Below are 15,816 nucleotides of genomic sequence, written 5' to 3' on the forward strand. Positions count from 1 at the left end.
ATACATCATTTTGATTTATTTATTTTAGAACCTACATTAATTACCCTTATCTAATGCAGTCGACTCTGCGCCTTGAGAAAGTCAACAAGGAGTTGAGCAAAGTCGTGTCGCGCTTTGTGGAACTTGTCCTTTTTGTAAACGGGGGGGGGGTTGGAGTAGGGTTTTTTGTCCCCCATGCCTGGTCAGTGTATTAAAATGACAACTCCTCTTCTGCTAGGCCTATTACTTCGAGGGAGGGAGTCAGATAGTGGGGAATAGTGGTGGTCTTTATCTGACCCACATCTTAGATCAACAGCCCCTAGTGATGCTCCCTGCAGACACACTGGAGAGTCCGCAGATAAAAAGTGTTTGCTCAGATTCGTGTAAATGCCATGGTTGTCAAACCAAAGAGTAGGTTATCTTTTTTTTTTGTATTTAGCTACGTTATCAGATGGCGTGATCTCACCTTGCATTTGAATGACAGACTGTCTCCAGGGCAACGTGTAACGGGACGTTGCTTTCCAGCTCCACAATAGCTTTTCAGGCTCCTCTAACATTTCTTTGTACGATTTTGCAAATTTGATTTTGTGAAATGGAAATTGAGTTGCATCCACTCAGCATGTAGTGCATCAACGTGAACCCGGATCTAATTCTGACAATTGATGGTTTCTTTATTTGTCTCTCTATTGTACCTGTTTATGTTTCACCGTTTTCAAATGAATCCTTCATGGCCTCCCATAGGGCTTATTAGGGGTACACTTGCCGCAATGCAAATACAAGTAGAACGTTTACTGAATGTATCAGAGGGCATGTATTGTCGTAGTGGAAATAGAAACTGAAAGTTACCACTAATTTCTTCTTTCCTCACAGGTGTTGTGGTCTGGTATTTGTTCCAGGTGTTTGTGAATTGCACAGTCTTTAGTTGTGATTAGTACATTTGAAGTAGCAAGTTTGAAGATAGTATCTGCATTTGCAGACTTGATATATTTTTTGTGTTGGTTTTATCTTTTCCAGTTCACAGTCTTTATTGTCATCTCTCCAGGTCTTGTCAGGCTGTGCCATCATTGTTCGGGGTCAGCCTCGAGGTGGCCCACCCCCGGAGCGCCAGATTAATCTCAGTAATATCCGAGCTGGGGCCATGGCCCGTCGAGCTGCCCAGGGCCAGACCGACACCAAGGACACCCCCGATGAGGTGAGCAGCTGCATCCCATTGTGTGTTTGTTTGTTTGTTTGTTTGTTTATGTTTATCTGTGTGTTTGGCAAAGGCAGAACAAGGTCCTGCTAAGTAGTCCTGCACCACTCCCTATGATATTCCAATTGTCGGGTCTTTGTTTTTCACTGTGGGGAGAATATTGTGCTTTGGAACATTTGTCACATGACTTTGCTATCCTCATTCCCATAGAACAGTTATAATTATGTATGAATTGGTACTCAGACCATGTCTGATTGTAAATGATGACGGAGCCTAGAGTTCTCGATGCTCAATCAAACTGGAGGCTTTAAGATACCGCTGGTGTAATTTCCTTTTCATGGCTTTGAAAAGCCAATCAATTTATTTATCACAGCCAGATGTTACTACGGTCTGTTCTGCTGCCCGTTTTTTTATGTGTGTGTGTATGTATGTATATATATATATATATATATATATATATATATATATATATATATATATATATATATATATATTTAAAAGAAAATCAAGATGGAAATTTCTGCTTTTTTTTTTTTTTTATAAAAAAATACTTTTAAAACTTGGCCTTGACAGACAGTCATGCCTTTCTTCTTTTATCAGAGGAAATAAAAACCTTGGTTGCTTGCTACAACCAAAAGAATAATACAATACACGTTTTCATTTAAACGAAGGATTATATGTGTCACTGCAGCAGTAAATCTCGACTGATGCTCAAAATGCTCTTGGTGAGCAGTTTGTGATAAACTTTTGATTTGATCTCCCGTTAGAAGAGTACATTATTATTCCTGTCTGTATTGCAGCCATGGGCCTTTCAAGCCAGAGAGTTCCTGCGGAAGAAGCTAATCGGCAAAGAAGTGTGCTTCACTGTGGAAATCAAGACCGCTTTGGGCAGGGAGTACGGCATGGTCTACCTGGGAAGAGGTGAGTGGACTCCCGCTTATATATAACATTCTGTGTTAAGATTGAGCTATTAACATGTTGTTCATATATTTTATCCTAAAAAAGTATTATAATTTGTTAAATAGCCTTTTTTTCTCAAATAGGTTGATGGTGGTACAGTAATACAGAGTATTTTTAATGGAAGTTGGATCTGCTGTTAGCTTATCAGCTGCAAGTACCGTACCTGTAAAAAGTAAATTTGTATAGCTAAATGTCAACACTCATGATTGCCTCTTGTCCAAACAAAATACCACATCTGAACTAACTGCTGTGTAATTTTATTCATACCAGTCTTAAAACACAAAGCTAAAAGAAGAACATAAATCAAGTTCTTTTCTCTATCCTCTCATTTTAGACACAACAGGCGAGAACCTTGCTGACTCTTTGGTGAATGAGGGCCTGGCCACAGTCCGCAGAGAAGGAATCAGGGGGAACAAGTAAGATATTTTTTTTGTTTGTTAACATTAATGGTGCATATGTGGGCCGAAAGTTACGGCACTAGCAGAGAACGTTTCCAAGTGTTAAATACTGTTTTGAAACTGGTACTCATGCCGAAAAAGGTTATGTTTTCATTGTGTCTGTCTCTCTGCTGTTTGTTTAGATGACTCCAAATGAAAAGTGCATTTTGATTCAGTTTATTGTACAAATTATCTTTTAATCCAATTTCCCATGCAATATGTGACTGTACGACTATGTCATAGTTTCTCTTTGGGATATCTAATTATTGCGGATCAGATTCTGTGGCATGTCTTGTATTTGCTATGATGCCATGGTCATGTTGGCCTGGCTGACATAAAGTATGCCATCATACAAGAGACCGATACCATAAATGCTTTCCCTCCAAAACGGTCGTCTCATTCAGTGTAGTTAAAGGAATGACCTCAAAGCTGGTTTTAGTTTGCAAGTCAACACTTGTATAAACAGAACGAGCAGTAAATATTTTTGGCACAAGAGAACTTTGTTTAGCAGCACAACACTGGTAAACCTGTGGGGAGTTATACGTAAATCCCTGACTGGTAGACTGTAGAGGATTGAGATGCAGTCATGGTGTCCCAGATGGTGGCAGTATTGCCCTGCTGCTACAGTGATGTCCCTCTGAAACCCTTTTCTGCCACATTGCCCTCACAGTAATCTCTGAGATGAACTTGCACACCCAGCACTGTATGACAAAGTACTGTATATCCCCCCCAGTGGCAGTATTTGCACATTACACACATTACAAGCAATTTGACTCATGCTGCTACATTTGTATCTTCCAACATGAACAGAGATGATGTGAATATTCTGCCACTAATGGCCCATTTCAAGCATTCTGTGCAATGGCCCAGAACAAGCGCTAATGTATATGATGCTTTAAGTGCAAGAGGACATCATTTGGCCAAAGGGGAGGCCCATTACTCAGTGAGGACTTAAGGCCTTAGTTGTTCCCCTCAGTGCGCTAGCCTCCAATATCATTACCCCCTGTGACTGGCTACATTGATCACACAAGCTAGGATGTGATCATAATTATGGGGGCGACTATAACGATGATGGCTTCGGACACTGCAGATAAACGTGTTCAGAAGCTGACTTTGGCTTCGGAAAACAGTCAGCCCATTCAGTTTTTAAGGGCTGGGGCGAGTGCTCAGCAGCACACACAGACAGAATAATGTGATTTAAAAATAATAATAATTGTAATTTATATTGCAGCTGTCAGTGTCCGGCAGATTTGTTGATTGATCAGGGCATAAACAACTGCTGTCCTTGGTGGTGAGCCATATCAATCTCCTCTGCTCAGTCTTTTTGATCAGTCTCCGTCACTTAGTCGGACTGCTTTTCTTTTAAAAATGCTTTATCCATTCACTGAGGTGGCTAGAGCCAGAAACTTGGTCAGAATCCTTGGCAATACACTTACCTTTTTGAAAAATGTAATCCACAGAGCAAGGTGTTTGGCCGATTGGTTTATATAACGCCCACCTGACAGAGCAGAAGGCCGCCACATAAACATGGAGATCAACTTAGTGTTATAATCCTCCATTGCTCCTTTTTAACTGGAGCCCTAAAGGAGTGCTTGTTGTCGAGTGTAAACGTCTGAGGGGAATGAACTGTACTCATTTCGGCCTCGATGCGCACAAGGACTGGAACCCCCTCCAGTCAAGTACACAAGGGAATGAGACATCCTACACCCTCTCCAAGCTGTAAGACAACAGGGAGCTGTAAAAACGCTTGTGAAAGTTCAACATTTTCTATCTATTTAAAGTATTTTTGGTTGCACCAGTGAGCCACATGGAGATGAAAGATATAGCCTACAGTGTGTTCAAGCATAAGAGAATTGAAAAGGATTTTTTTTTTCCTTCTTGGCCGTTGTTCCTCCAGTAGCCTTCTCAGTATTGCACTTTCTTACCCATCAATATCTGTTTGGATTTCAAGCAACGTATTGGTTGGAAGAAGTTGCTGACCTAAAAAGAAATCAGTTTATTTTGGAAACGTGGATAAATTCACTATCATCTGCCTCCACACATTATTTCTATATCTTGACCAATCTCCTCTGTTTTCTTTTGCTTTCCATTTATTTCCGTGGCTTAACAATGTCTGCTTTTCTTGATTTCATTGTTGTTTTTTCTCACTCTATCTTTGTGAGAGATAGTTGCTTACATTTTTAAGTAGCTTAAACACGACTGACTTCTCACAGAAAGTTTCCCTATTGTTGCTCAGTAAGCAAGAAACCGTTTTGATTAAATTTGAAGTTGTGGGCTTAATGAGTGTAGGGGCGAAAGGAGAACTCTACGGCGGCTTTTGAGTCCAAGCCCAATTCAGAACACACAGCTAGAGAACAGGCTGCATGTGTGTTATACAGATTGTAAAGCCCACTGAGACACATTTGTGATTTTGGGCTATACAAAATGAATTTAATTGAATTATGTGTGTGGCGTTTTAATTGAGACCCACTTTGTCGCTTCTCCAAAGCGAACATTGTCTTTAGGCAGCAAGATGTGAGAAGTTCAGTTTGTGTGCTGTTCATTTAAAGAAAAAGGATGGGGAAAAAAAGCTCCAGTCACCATTGCGACTCCCATATCAATCGGGCAGCCTTTGATTCTAAACAAAAGCCTGTTGGCCATTTGAAGTAATGAATATAATTAAAGTTGTACAATGGCCCTAAACAAGCATTAGGCTGCACAATTTAGAGAGCCAGCATGGAATTAATTGTGGCGTTTGTAGCCAGCTGCGTGGTTGCTTTTTGAAGGAGCCGTCAAACACTGTTATTGTCTCTTCACACAATGCTTGGATACATTTTTGAAGCAGTTATGTTCTGGTCATCAGCTGGTTGCCTCTAAAACAGCAGTGCAGTTTGTCAGGAACAGCACTTTATCCAGCACTTAATTCCACAAAGCTGGTGCCTTAACAGACCCATACGCATGCAGCCCTATACTTTAAATGTACTCATGTACATGTTGAGGCTAACAACCAATGTGCAGTTGCATCGAACAGCTCCAGCTAAAAGTTTTTGCTGTAGCTTCATGAATTGTAATGAATCCAACATGATGGAGGTTCAAAGACCTTTTGCATTGGCCACAAGTTGTTGTCAGATTGTAATCACATGGGGTGCAACTCTATCTGCGCTTTGGTGCAGCAGTGTTCTGTAACATCCTTTTTCAATTTTTCAAAGCTGGTAAGAAGCCATCGGGTGTGTTTCAATATCCGCTTCATGCACCTGCAAGTTTCATTAGCAGTCCAAGTTTTATGCGACTGAACTAATTCATTAAAGTCAATGTATTACAAGTGCCCTCGAAAAAGTCATCTAGGTTTCTTATTTTACGCACTGAAGTTGATTTTTTTTTTTTTTTTTTTAAGTGCCAGTCTATTAAGTCAGAGGAGCTGAACTGTCCACGTTAAGGTGTTCAGCCTTTCACACTGTGGCTAAGTGCAAGTTCTTCTGAAAGAGATTTTCCTGGTGAAAAAGAAGGAAAATATTTCTGCCATATTCATTCACATTAATTGTTTGAAAAAGCGGTTACAAAAAACACTGATGGATATAAGTCAATCATGTTGTAAGAAGGCTGTGCAGCTAACTTTAAGTCACTACATGCAAAGCAACATACTGTTTTTATCACTTTAACAGCTGTCCAGAGTTTGATGGGTTTTGCGGAAGTTCCTTTTATTCTGTCTTCAACTTTCCTTTTTTTGTGTGTGTGAGCAGTCCAGACCAGGCCAGACTTTGTGACTTGGAGGACCAGTCTAAAGCTTCCAAGAAGGGCATGTGGAGTGAGGGTGGCGGTACGCACACCATCCGCGACCTCAAGTACACCATAGAGAATCCCCGACACTATATCGACTCCTTGCATCAGAAACCTATCAACGGTAATGGGTTTGGCACGCACACATTCACACTGACACACTCGCAGAGAGAAAGCTTGGCTTAGGAAACAAAGACTTGGCATAAACAAGAAAACAATATTGCATAAGCCTCTATTTCCCCATGACAGGGGTTTGATTGAAGATATTTAGTTCTTAATATCTGCTACAGGGCATTTAATGGCACATGCTTTATCACCCTTCACCGGCTCATTCCTCCAGCCTCTCATCTCTGACCCTTCCGGAGGTGTAATGTACCTCTCAATTCATTTCCAGGTGGCTGCCGTTAACAGTGGCTCAGCTCATTTCACTACACTTTAATTGATTGGGAAATGAAAAGGGGAAAGCTCTCATTTCTTGTTCTTAGCATTCATGAGAGGCGGTCCGAGTTGTTTTTAAATTGGAAGCAACCATTCAGCCGAAGCGCTTTAAATGTGCGTTGAGTTGCTTGTGGTTGAAAAACGGAATACCACTTTCTGTCTCATCTGCTTAGGCAGACACACGAATGCAGGCACACACGTTATACACAGAATGAAGGTGTATAGAGACTGAGAGAACCCATCACCAAAATACCATTTATGCGTGAAATGCCTTTCACTCGCATTCTGCCCAATTTCTTAAAAGTATTTTAGAGGTCAGGAACAACAGTTGAGTGATATGATTTTGGAGGAAAAAAAACGATGTAACGCCGCAAAAGCTTTCCAAATGAATTGAAGCTTTGATATGTTGCACATAGCATAGTAAAACCTTTAAAGTGATACTTTCAAGAGCAAGTATTCACCTCTGTAGGCTTGAAAGGTGGCTGTAAATACAACTACTAGAAATATGTAGCTCTTCTCCGAGAGCAATGGCTGTGGTTCAGGATTTCAATAGGGACAAGTATAAAAACACCCAGAGGATTTTCTCACATGCACTTCTCCACTGTCCTAGTATTGAAGGCAATAGCAACATTGAAGGAGTGTATTAGCAATATTTGGGATAATAGTAATAATAGTAGTAGTAACACACTGATGGTCATGCAAATTCATTCAAGCCTTCTTATGCCGTGAGGAAGGAAGCTGCAAAGCTTTTCCCCAGCCACATTCTAAACCTACAGCAGTGAGTGTTTCATGAAGCTTTTGGATGGAGTATCACTTTAAGTGTACACAGTCTGCCAAGGAGGCCGTAACTTTCCCTCCTAGTACCAGAGAGCGATCCCTCGGCGAGACGTCTCAATTCCACTGCTCAGTAAAAAACACAGTGGTTATTTTCGGCAGATCACAGGTATTATTAGTTTTGAGTTCAATCAGTAGGGTATTGTTGAAAAGGGGAATACATGCTTTGACAGTCTCCTCGGGATGAAGGAAGATTGATATTAATAAAATCAATTTCGTTTTCTTTTTTATTGGTCTGGCTCGACTAGCCTCGAGGCAGCTCACAGGAAAGTATCATAAATTAAGTTTTACCCTTGATGCCAACTCACTGATTCAGTCCTCTCCCTACATTTTTCAGTAGGAAATATAAAGACACAGATTAATCTGGTGGATTTTTTTTTTTTTGGTAGTGATATTTCATAGTTTAAAAAAGTAAAAATAAAATTTTTCATGATGACCCTGGATTTGGCAAACTGATAAACATTCTATTCTCCTTCCTCCCTCCAGCCATCATCGAGCATGTGCGAGACGGCAGTGTTGTTCGTGCCTTGCTGCTCCCCGACCACTACCTGGTCACTGTCATGCTTTCTGGAATCAAGGTAACCACCACTCACTTACTATGGAGCAGATTTAACTACCTACATTCACAACAGCAGTAAGCAACTTAATAAAAAGCAAATAGCATAAATGGCTGTCCAGATGCAGATGAAATGGTTGAAAAACAGTTTCCTCCACACCCATGTCTTTCTTCACATTACTGTCACAAAAACTATTAAAGTATTAGAAAGTAGACAGTCCAGTCTTATTTTGAACAAGAAAAGGTTGTCTGTGTTTGTTCTACCAGTCTTATCCGGCCCACAAAGTTTCCCCATCAGTCTCTTACATAAAGCCCAGATTGGCCGATGGACCACTCAAGATAACTTTTCTTCTTCCACACTTAAAGATATTACATCAACATCAAGGTGTTCTTTGTCTCGTTGTTCAAAAGCTTGTCTGCTCGTTGCTCCCATCTTGTTTATCTTTCCGGTGTTTTGCGACGCTCAAAGGAGAATACAGATAGCATGTGCAGCAAGGTGACATCGGTTAAAAGTGGATAACAGTCGTTCACAGAAAAAAATAAAAGATTTTATCAAAGGAATGTGTACTCAAAAATACCCCCCCACCCCCGCCTCGAGGCACTGGTTGACTGCTGGGACTTTCAGTATACACAATGCGTGCTTCTCTTCCAATGGTGATGTAATCAAATCGCATTGGACCCATTTGAACACATTTCCCATTCCTCGCACAATACCTATTGTTTGAGGTGTGATTATTATTATTGCGTTAATGTGTTTTCCTTTCCTCCCAGTGTCCCACGTTCAAGCGAGAAGCGGATGGTACAGAGTCAACAGAGGCATTCGCAGCAGAGGCCAAATTCTTCACCGAATCTCGTCTTCTGCAAAGAGACGTTCAGATCATCCTGGAGAGCTGCCCCAACCAGATCATACTGGGCAGCATCCTTCACCCGGTAAGACACATTGGAGTCGGTAACCCGCTGGTGGAAGTGCTATTTAAAAAAATAAATAAAGGGGCTTTCTCGTTAATTGTTTTTTTGACTGTTTCCGTTTCTCGTTGTCTTAGAATGGTAACATAACAGAACTCCTACTGAAGGAAGGGTTTGCCCGCTGTGTAGACTGGTCCATGGCTGTCTACACCCAGGGAGCCGAGAAACTCAGAGCTGGTGAACGGTACGCAACTACCAGACGCGTGGAAAACTACACTTTTGTCGCATGGGATTTTCTGTGTTTGTCTGTTTTTCTAAACCATATTATTGGACTAAGGTCTTGAAGATAGTTAGGGCATTTATTGAATAGTCTTGTTGATTCCTAATAAACATATAACGAAGCATTTCACTAGATGGCAGACAATGTCATACATAATTAAATTCAGCTGATAGAGTAGAAATGGACAATATAATTGGTTGTGGAAATCACTGATTGGATACAAGACAAATAAATAATGTAAATGCAGATTCTTGAGGTAATAACATTATTGTGGAAATGAAATGTTATGCAAATGTAATCTACCACTACTTGAGATGAACAAGCGCTCTATTTCCGCTGCAATGATATTCATTCCCTACAATCAATCATCGCAATGATGGCTATGGACTAATTATCTTGGAATTTTTCCACTATAATGAGCTTCTGTAGCTTTTCCCATCCAAATGGATAATTGTTATTCACACGATGAAGCCCTTTATATCCTATGTGTTTCTGGCTGATGTTGAGGACTAACACTAATGATTATGTGACCTTGTTCTCGACCAGATCTGCCAAAGAGCGCAAGGTCCGCATCTGGAAGGACTACGTGGCACCCACAGCCAACTTGGACCTGAAGGACAGACAATTTGTAGCCAAGGTGAGATCCTGAAGTAACTTTTATAAGCTGCGTGTCTCTTAATTGGCACGTTTTCTTCGGCCCCAAACATAAAGATTTGGATCATCTTGCTTTTCAATTGAGTCCTCACTTATATTTGGACCACAGGGAAAAAGCAGCTACAAAACTTTCAGCATGACATGCAGACATTATCCAGCATGAATACGACTTGGCTTCAAAGCCAAGGGGAGGCCGCTTGTTTCCCTCGCTCCCACCACTTGAAGTCTACTGCGGCATTTCCAGTTTTCTCGCAGCACTGCAGCAGAAGCCACTTTGATCCTTCTATCAAATGATATACCTCTGATGCCTCTTATTGTCACATTTGCACCACCCCACTGAATACAAAATAAATAAAAAATCTTCACTTAAGCTGCTAGGAGGGATGTTTAACGGCTACCTTTAAGCACTCCCCAGTCAAATTAGGGCCAAATCGCTGGCGTATGCTGGAGCAGAGGCACTGAAAGATCCCCAAAAGCCAAGAACGAGAGATATTGGCTGAGGTTATTGGCCAGGGCCTCATGAGAGGAAAAAAAAAGTGTCCTCAATATCAAGTACACATGGGTGCACTCTCTCCTAGTTTTCATCACACATTACTTCAAATCAAGTGAGATGGACTCTTTGATACATTTTGGTAACGCAGTTTGCAGTAGAGCTGACATATTAGGGTCCAAGCTGTAGCTTTAATGCAGTAAAGCAACTCTGCTAAAACATGAGCTTTATATCGGTTCCCCCTGTGTGCATTTTGATGATGACACCCCACCCTTCCCTTCAGTTGATATATTTTTCTCTAAGAATGAAAAAAAAACTTGAATACCTCCCAAAGTTTGGGTTTTGTCTGTTTGCTACCTCCAGACCCTGAACTTTTAAAACCCTGAAAAATTCATGGCTAGCCTGAGGGTTACATAAAAGGTATTGCTTTGGAAATCTGCTTACAGAATGAATTTGATAAACTGCACACGCCATAAAGAAAGCGCAAAAAATAAACTGTATGTATATTTTTTGCCTGAGTCAGAAGGAAGAGGCTAGAGAAAGGATAAAACATTTATACTATCGGTGTGAGCTGCTCTCAGATCTCTGAACCCCCTAAATAAAAGAGGTTTTGGTTTTTGGGCAGTGGGGTGAGTGAGGGGACATTTGGTGGGGAGGTCCAGCACACGTTTGAAATACGAGGCAGAAATGAAGGTAGAGGATTGAAGAAGAAATTGAAAGTGTGATTTATTTATTTTTTGTTGAGGAGAGGTATAGAAAGACTTAAGGCAAGAAGGATGAAAAGGCATGAGAAGTGAAAGTCAGTGAATTATCAAGATCCCCGGGTCTATAGGTGTCCTCTCTGGTATCCTTGCAGTTATTTACTGCTGCGGTACTGCACTGCTGATGCCCCCTTTAAACCTTGGGGCACGTTTTGATCACTGTATGAGTTTTCTCTGTCCTCTTTCCCATGCTCTTCCCAAAATAGCCATGGAGGAGTCTTGCTCCATGTCAGCTGCTGCTGCGATAAGTCCTTTTTGTTTTTGGGAATAGAAAGCAGTCAGCCGCTCATGCACCACGCATCACTTATATAAACATACTATATCAAATATGTTTCTCCAGATTATCACTTCATGGAGTTTGTCGTTAATCTAGAACCATTTTAACACGCACATGATTTTAGATGGCTTAAAAAGTTGTAGTAGGACCATGGGACTCTAAAAACCTTTTGTTAAAAGTGGCAGAGTTGTGATGGAAAACGTCATGCTGACCCTGCAACTACTTGAGCCATTTCAAAGATGAGTACATATTGGACAGGCTCAGGTTTCTCAGGCTTGTCAGTGCCCTCCTCCATGCTTGTCCCTGTGACATTTGTCGGTACCTAATACTGCAATGCTCCGACTCTCCCAGGGACACATCTATCCATCAATCCCATCATCATGCACTCCGCTCCTCTTCTCGTCCACTCTACTTTTCACTTCTTATTATCTGAGTGATGGATAGAGTGGAGAGGCTGACCGGGTCCAATCCCCACAAGTCAATCCTGCTGACGAATCTTCCTTTTTGACTGTCTCGTCTCGTTCTCCTCCCACCTCTACTGGGACCGGGGAAGTGGATGTAGGCCATGCCCCAATAGGCTTCCTCTCCCCTCATATCCTTTCCCTTCCCCTCCTCTCCCCTGGGTAAGCGTCGACCTGAGAGGTGATGGATAAAAGGTGACGTGGTGTAAACCCCTTTACCAGCCTCTCATCACTAGCTTGTCAGGAAGACTGTCACTGTTGCTTTAAGAGGGCCATATCCATAAGAATAGGAGAAATGCCAAACTAGTGTGTATTTGGGATGTCTGAAGATCATATGAAGGTAATGGCATATTTGGCAGTAGATTTCTTTTGTGTAACGGATGTAAAATATTTCCCCACCCATATGCTTTAAAACGGTACAATATGCATTTTTGTACTTGTACTAACGAAAGTGTACAACAAGTCACGCTTTCAAGTCATCCTAACCTAAATCCAGAGTTTTCCCCATGCTCAAATGACTTTCTGACACCATGCTAATTGTATCCTGTTGCCACTTGAACAACAACAGAATACACTCAAACTTACTCAGCCAGATAATTGGATTAAACATAATAATAGACTGAAACGTCTTAAAGGCTTTGTTTGGATGCGAATTATATTCCGCTTGTGAAAATAAAGAGTTGCATAATACTTCTATAAATACAGTCTCTAGCCTATGTCTGGAGTAAGAGAAGTTCTCTTTAATGGGCCGGTGCATCAGAGCAAATGAAGGTCTTGTTAGAAAGAAAGAATAGTGCACTTCAACAACGGTTAAAAGAGAGAGAGATGGCACGAGGGCCTCTTGGCTCTACCGCATGCCCCACTTAAGAGGAGTCAGACAGAATGGTTACAAGGTCAGACGGCTTCTTTACGAAATGAAAAAGTCACATTTGGGGAAGATGATGAGAAAAAGGGTATATTGGTTTGTGCCCCAGTTAAAAATCAGTCGAGCGATTAGGTCAGTCTCAAGAATACCTGTCCCCGGATAATGTCCTCGCAAAGTATTACATACTCATCGGCCACTTTTTTTTTTTTCCAGCAGCAATCTGGGGTAAAGGTGTTAATAATAGCGTCACAAACACCACTAGTTAATTTGAAACCATGTAATTTGGATGACAAATCGTCTCCACTGGCAGCAACAGTGAAAGGAAGGCACAAAGGTGTTGCTTTTGAGGAAGATGATCTGACACGAGTAATGAGTAAGTCCCGGCTGAGCCCTCGCTGGCCCCTGTGGTTAAAACCATCTTAATGGATTCGACTGACAACCAACACGGGTCCCTGACAGTAGCCAAGATCCTCTTTTTCGCCGTGACTGATCTTGGCCACTGCAGATGTCATGTCAGCCACGGGCAGAAGGTGGCAGTAGATCCCCACCTCTGCGTATCCGATTAGACCAGTGAGTCATGCTGCCCGCCTATTTATCTTCTCTGCCTGCTCACTCGACCCTCATGGCAGCTACTTTGCAAAGACTTTTCGCTCTATTTTCTATCTATTCTCCGTCTTTTTCCCCCACCGCCTCTGTTCTTGTGATATTTGCTGAGAGATTACACTCTGTCTCTCTGGCTCGCTCCATCTTTCCGTTCCTCTATCTCGGTGTGTTGATCTGTCCTCCTTCGCGTCTCGCCTCCTCCGGCTGATAATTAGCCAGCAAAATGCCGAGCCATTTTCTTCTGCTCCTGCCACATTCTCTCTCCTGCACTTTATTTACATGGGCAGGCCACGAAATGACCTTGTTACAGTGCGAATGTGTGTACGTCGCCGCACACATGCACGCTCTCCCCTCGAACTTACTCATTGCATCGCTCCCTCCTGCTCCCTATGTCTCTGTATCGCTCCCACTCAGCTCCGTGATTAGTATACGATGTAGTTTGGCTGCTGTTGTGGGCAGCCTATTTAGCACGTGGGCTGGTCTAATTTCTTTTCTCTGGTGGCAAATTGAAAGGCGGTCTGATTTGTTTTCATGGAATAATAAATCTCCCAAATAGCCTAATACACCTGGATTTGTGCCTGCACGTACAGTACGCACTTTCAAAAAAGATTTTACTTTATCTCAAGAGCTTGAGAGGATTTCTGGTTGTTTAGTTTTTTCCACCACACAAACAACCGCCACACAAAAACACCCACACAGTCCAAATTGTGCTTAAAAACACCGCTCAGACCTGCATCTCTCTCTTTGGGGACTTCAGCGTGAGCACAGCCTACATGTGAACCACAGTGTGAGTGATGATGAGGCCATTTAAGGCAGGTGTGGGTGGCAACATGTGTAGGGCGATTGATTTCTCAGTCTCTTGCAAGCGGCCTACTTAAAGGCCTTGGGTTTGGATGCTTCCTCCATCTCAGTCACATTATATCTCCAATCTGTCTGTGTATTTGCAAGGGCTGCAACACACACGACTGGCACATGCATGCATGTATGTAGCTTTGAATATCCGCATAGCCGTATAGCCGTAGCCATGAATTGAGGTTGCTATCTTTTTAGTGCAGAGAGAAACAACATCTAAATGCCAAACATAAATTAGTCTGTGTCTTTAGCTACACTTGTAAAGGTCTCCAGAATAAAGTGCTGCCAGCCATTTGTTGGGCAGAGGGCTGCGTAATGCTCCAGCAGTCTATCTTTAACAGGATGTTTGTGTTTTAAAGCTGTTTCTCTTGCACTCTGTCTCCCTCCTCTCTTCCCTCCATTCCCCCCGGTGCCAATCCCCCAGATAGCAAAACGTCCTCGCTCTGTCCTCCAAACCTCGCCGGCCTGCTCGCTTACTTACTCAGTCACTCAAGGATCACTCTTTCTTACCTTGCTCTCGGTGCCTTCTACTCGTGACAGCACACGATCTGCACTGTCACTCTCCTTCCCCCTTTGAATAGATCTCTTCCCCTCCATTTATCCTTTACCTGCTCCTTCACTTCCCATCTTTCTTTCAGTCCATCTGCTCACTCACAAAATGCAACGCCGGTCTTTTTGCTGCAACACTCTCGTCCATCCTGCAGGGGTGTGATTTTCTTTTTTTATTAAGTTCTTTCGTTGAGGGATTTACATGTTTTGTTTTCTACCCTTAGATTAATTATCAATTTCTTATTGAGTTTCTTGTCTTCCTTTTAGCGCATTGTTCACCCAGCAATGTTTGTCCTTCTGTATTTGTTTGACTCAATTCCTCTTCTTCTGGCCCTATAGGTGATGCAGGTCCTGAACGCTGATGCCATGGTGGTGAAGCTCAACTCTGGAGAACTCAAGACCATCCACCTGTCCAGCATTCGCCCCCCTAGAATTGAGGGAGAGGTACGACTAAACCTGTGTGTCTGTCTGCTGTCTGGTATGTGTGTGTGTGTACCATAGACATGGAAAAGAAGTTCACCGTGGTCGTTTTACTTGTTTCAAAAGAAATTGTCTGTCGTCGTCAGTTTTTATGGGGACAACACATGTCATAGTGTGACACATTGTTGCTCCGCCACTAGGCCGCCAGCGGAGGAAGTCACTGAGCCGAATTGGTCGCTGAATTGAGACGCAGGCGTTGTCCGTTTTTAAAAAAGGACAACCATGGCGGGACCACACGCGCACACACACATACACACTAGACTCTGATGCGTGTTACACGTCAAGCCGACATAAGTGAGTCTCGAGTCGGTTTGTACGGAAGTAGCCCGCTACTTTCTTTGCGGCGTCAACAGTGTGTGTGTGTGTGTGTGTGTGTATGTGTATATATATATATTACTATACATATATATGTGACACCCGCTCTGACCATCCTGCTGTGTTGATTTAAATGGGAATGTCAGTTCTACTCCGATTCTCTTTCGGTGG

At 42.2% G+C, this 15,816-nt stretch overlaps 1 protein-coding gene across 1 annotated transcript in view; it reads left to right on the forward strand.

The window, feature by feature from the left end:
- Window positions 1-15,816, forward strand: part of snd1 (staphylococcal nuclease and tudor domain containing 1) — a 158,845-nt gene that overhangs the window by 2,003 nt on the left and 141,026 nt on the right. The window contains exons 2-10 of the mRNA XM_079235971.1: window positions 1,022-1,171; window positions 1,972-2,092; window positions 2,466-2,547; window positions 6,288-6,448; window positions 8,083-8,174; window positions 8,924-9,082; window positions 9,196-9,302; window positions 9,885-9,975; window positions 15,190-15,294. Coding sequence (XP_079092097.1) covers window positions 1,022-1,171; window positions 1,972-2,092; window positions 2,466-2,547; window positions 6,288-6,448; window positions 8,083-8,174; window positions 8,924-9,082; window positions 9,196-9,302; window positions 9,885-9,975; window positions 15,190-15,294 — 1,068 coding nt within the window. The remainder of the gene's footprint in view (window positions 1-1,021; window positions 1,172-1,971; window positions 2,093-2,465; window positions 2,548-6,287; window positions 6,449-8,082; window positions 8,175-8,923; window positions 9,083-9,195; window positions 9,303-9,884; window positions 9,976-15,189; window positions 15,295-15,816) is intronic.

This window comes from Taurulus bubalis (genome assembly GCF_910589615.1).
Source record: "Taurulus bubalis genome assembly, chromosome: 20".
Taxonomy (NCBI): Eukaryota; Metazoa; Chordata; class Actinopteri; order Perciformes; family Cottidae; genus Taurulus; species Taurulus bubalis.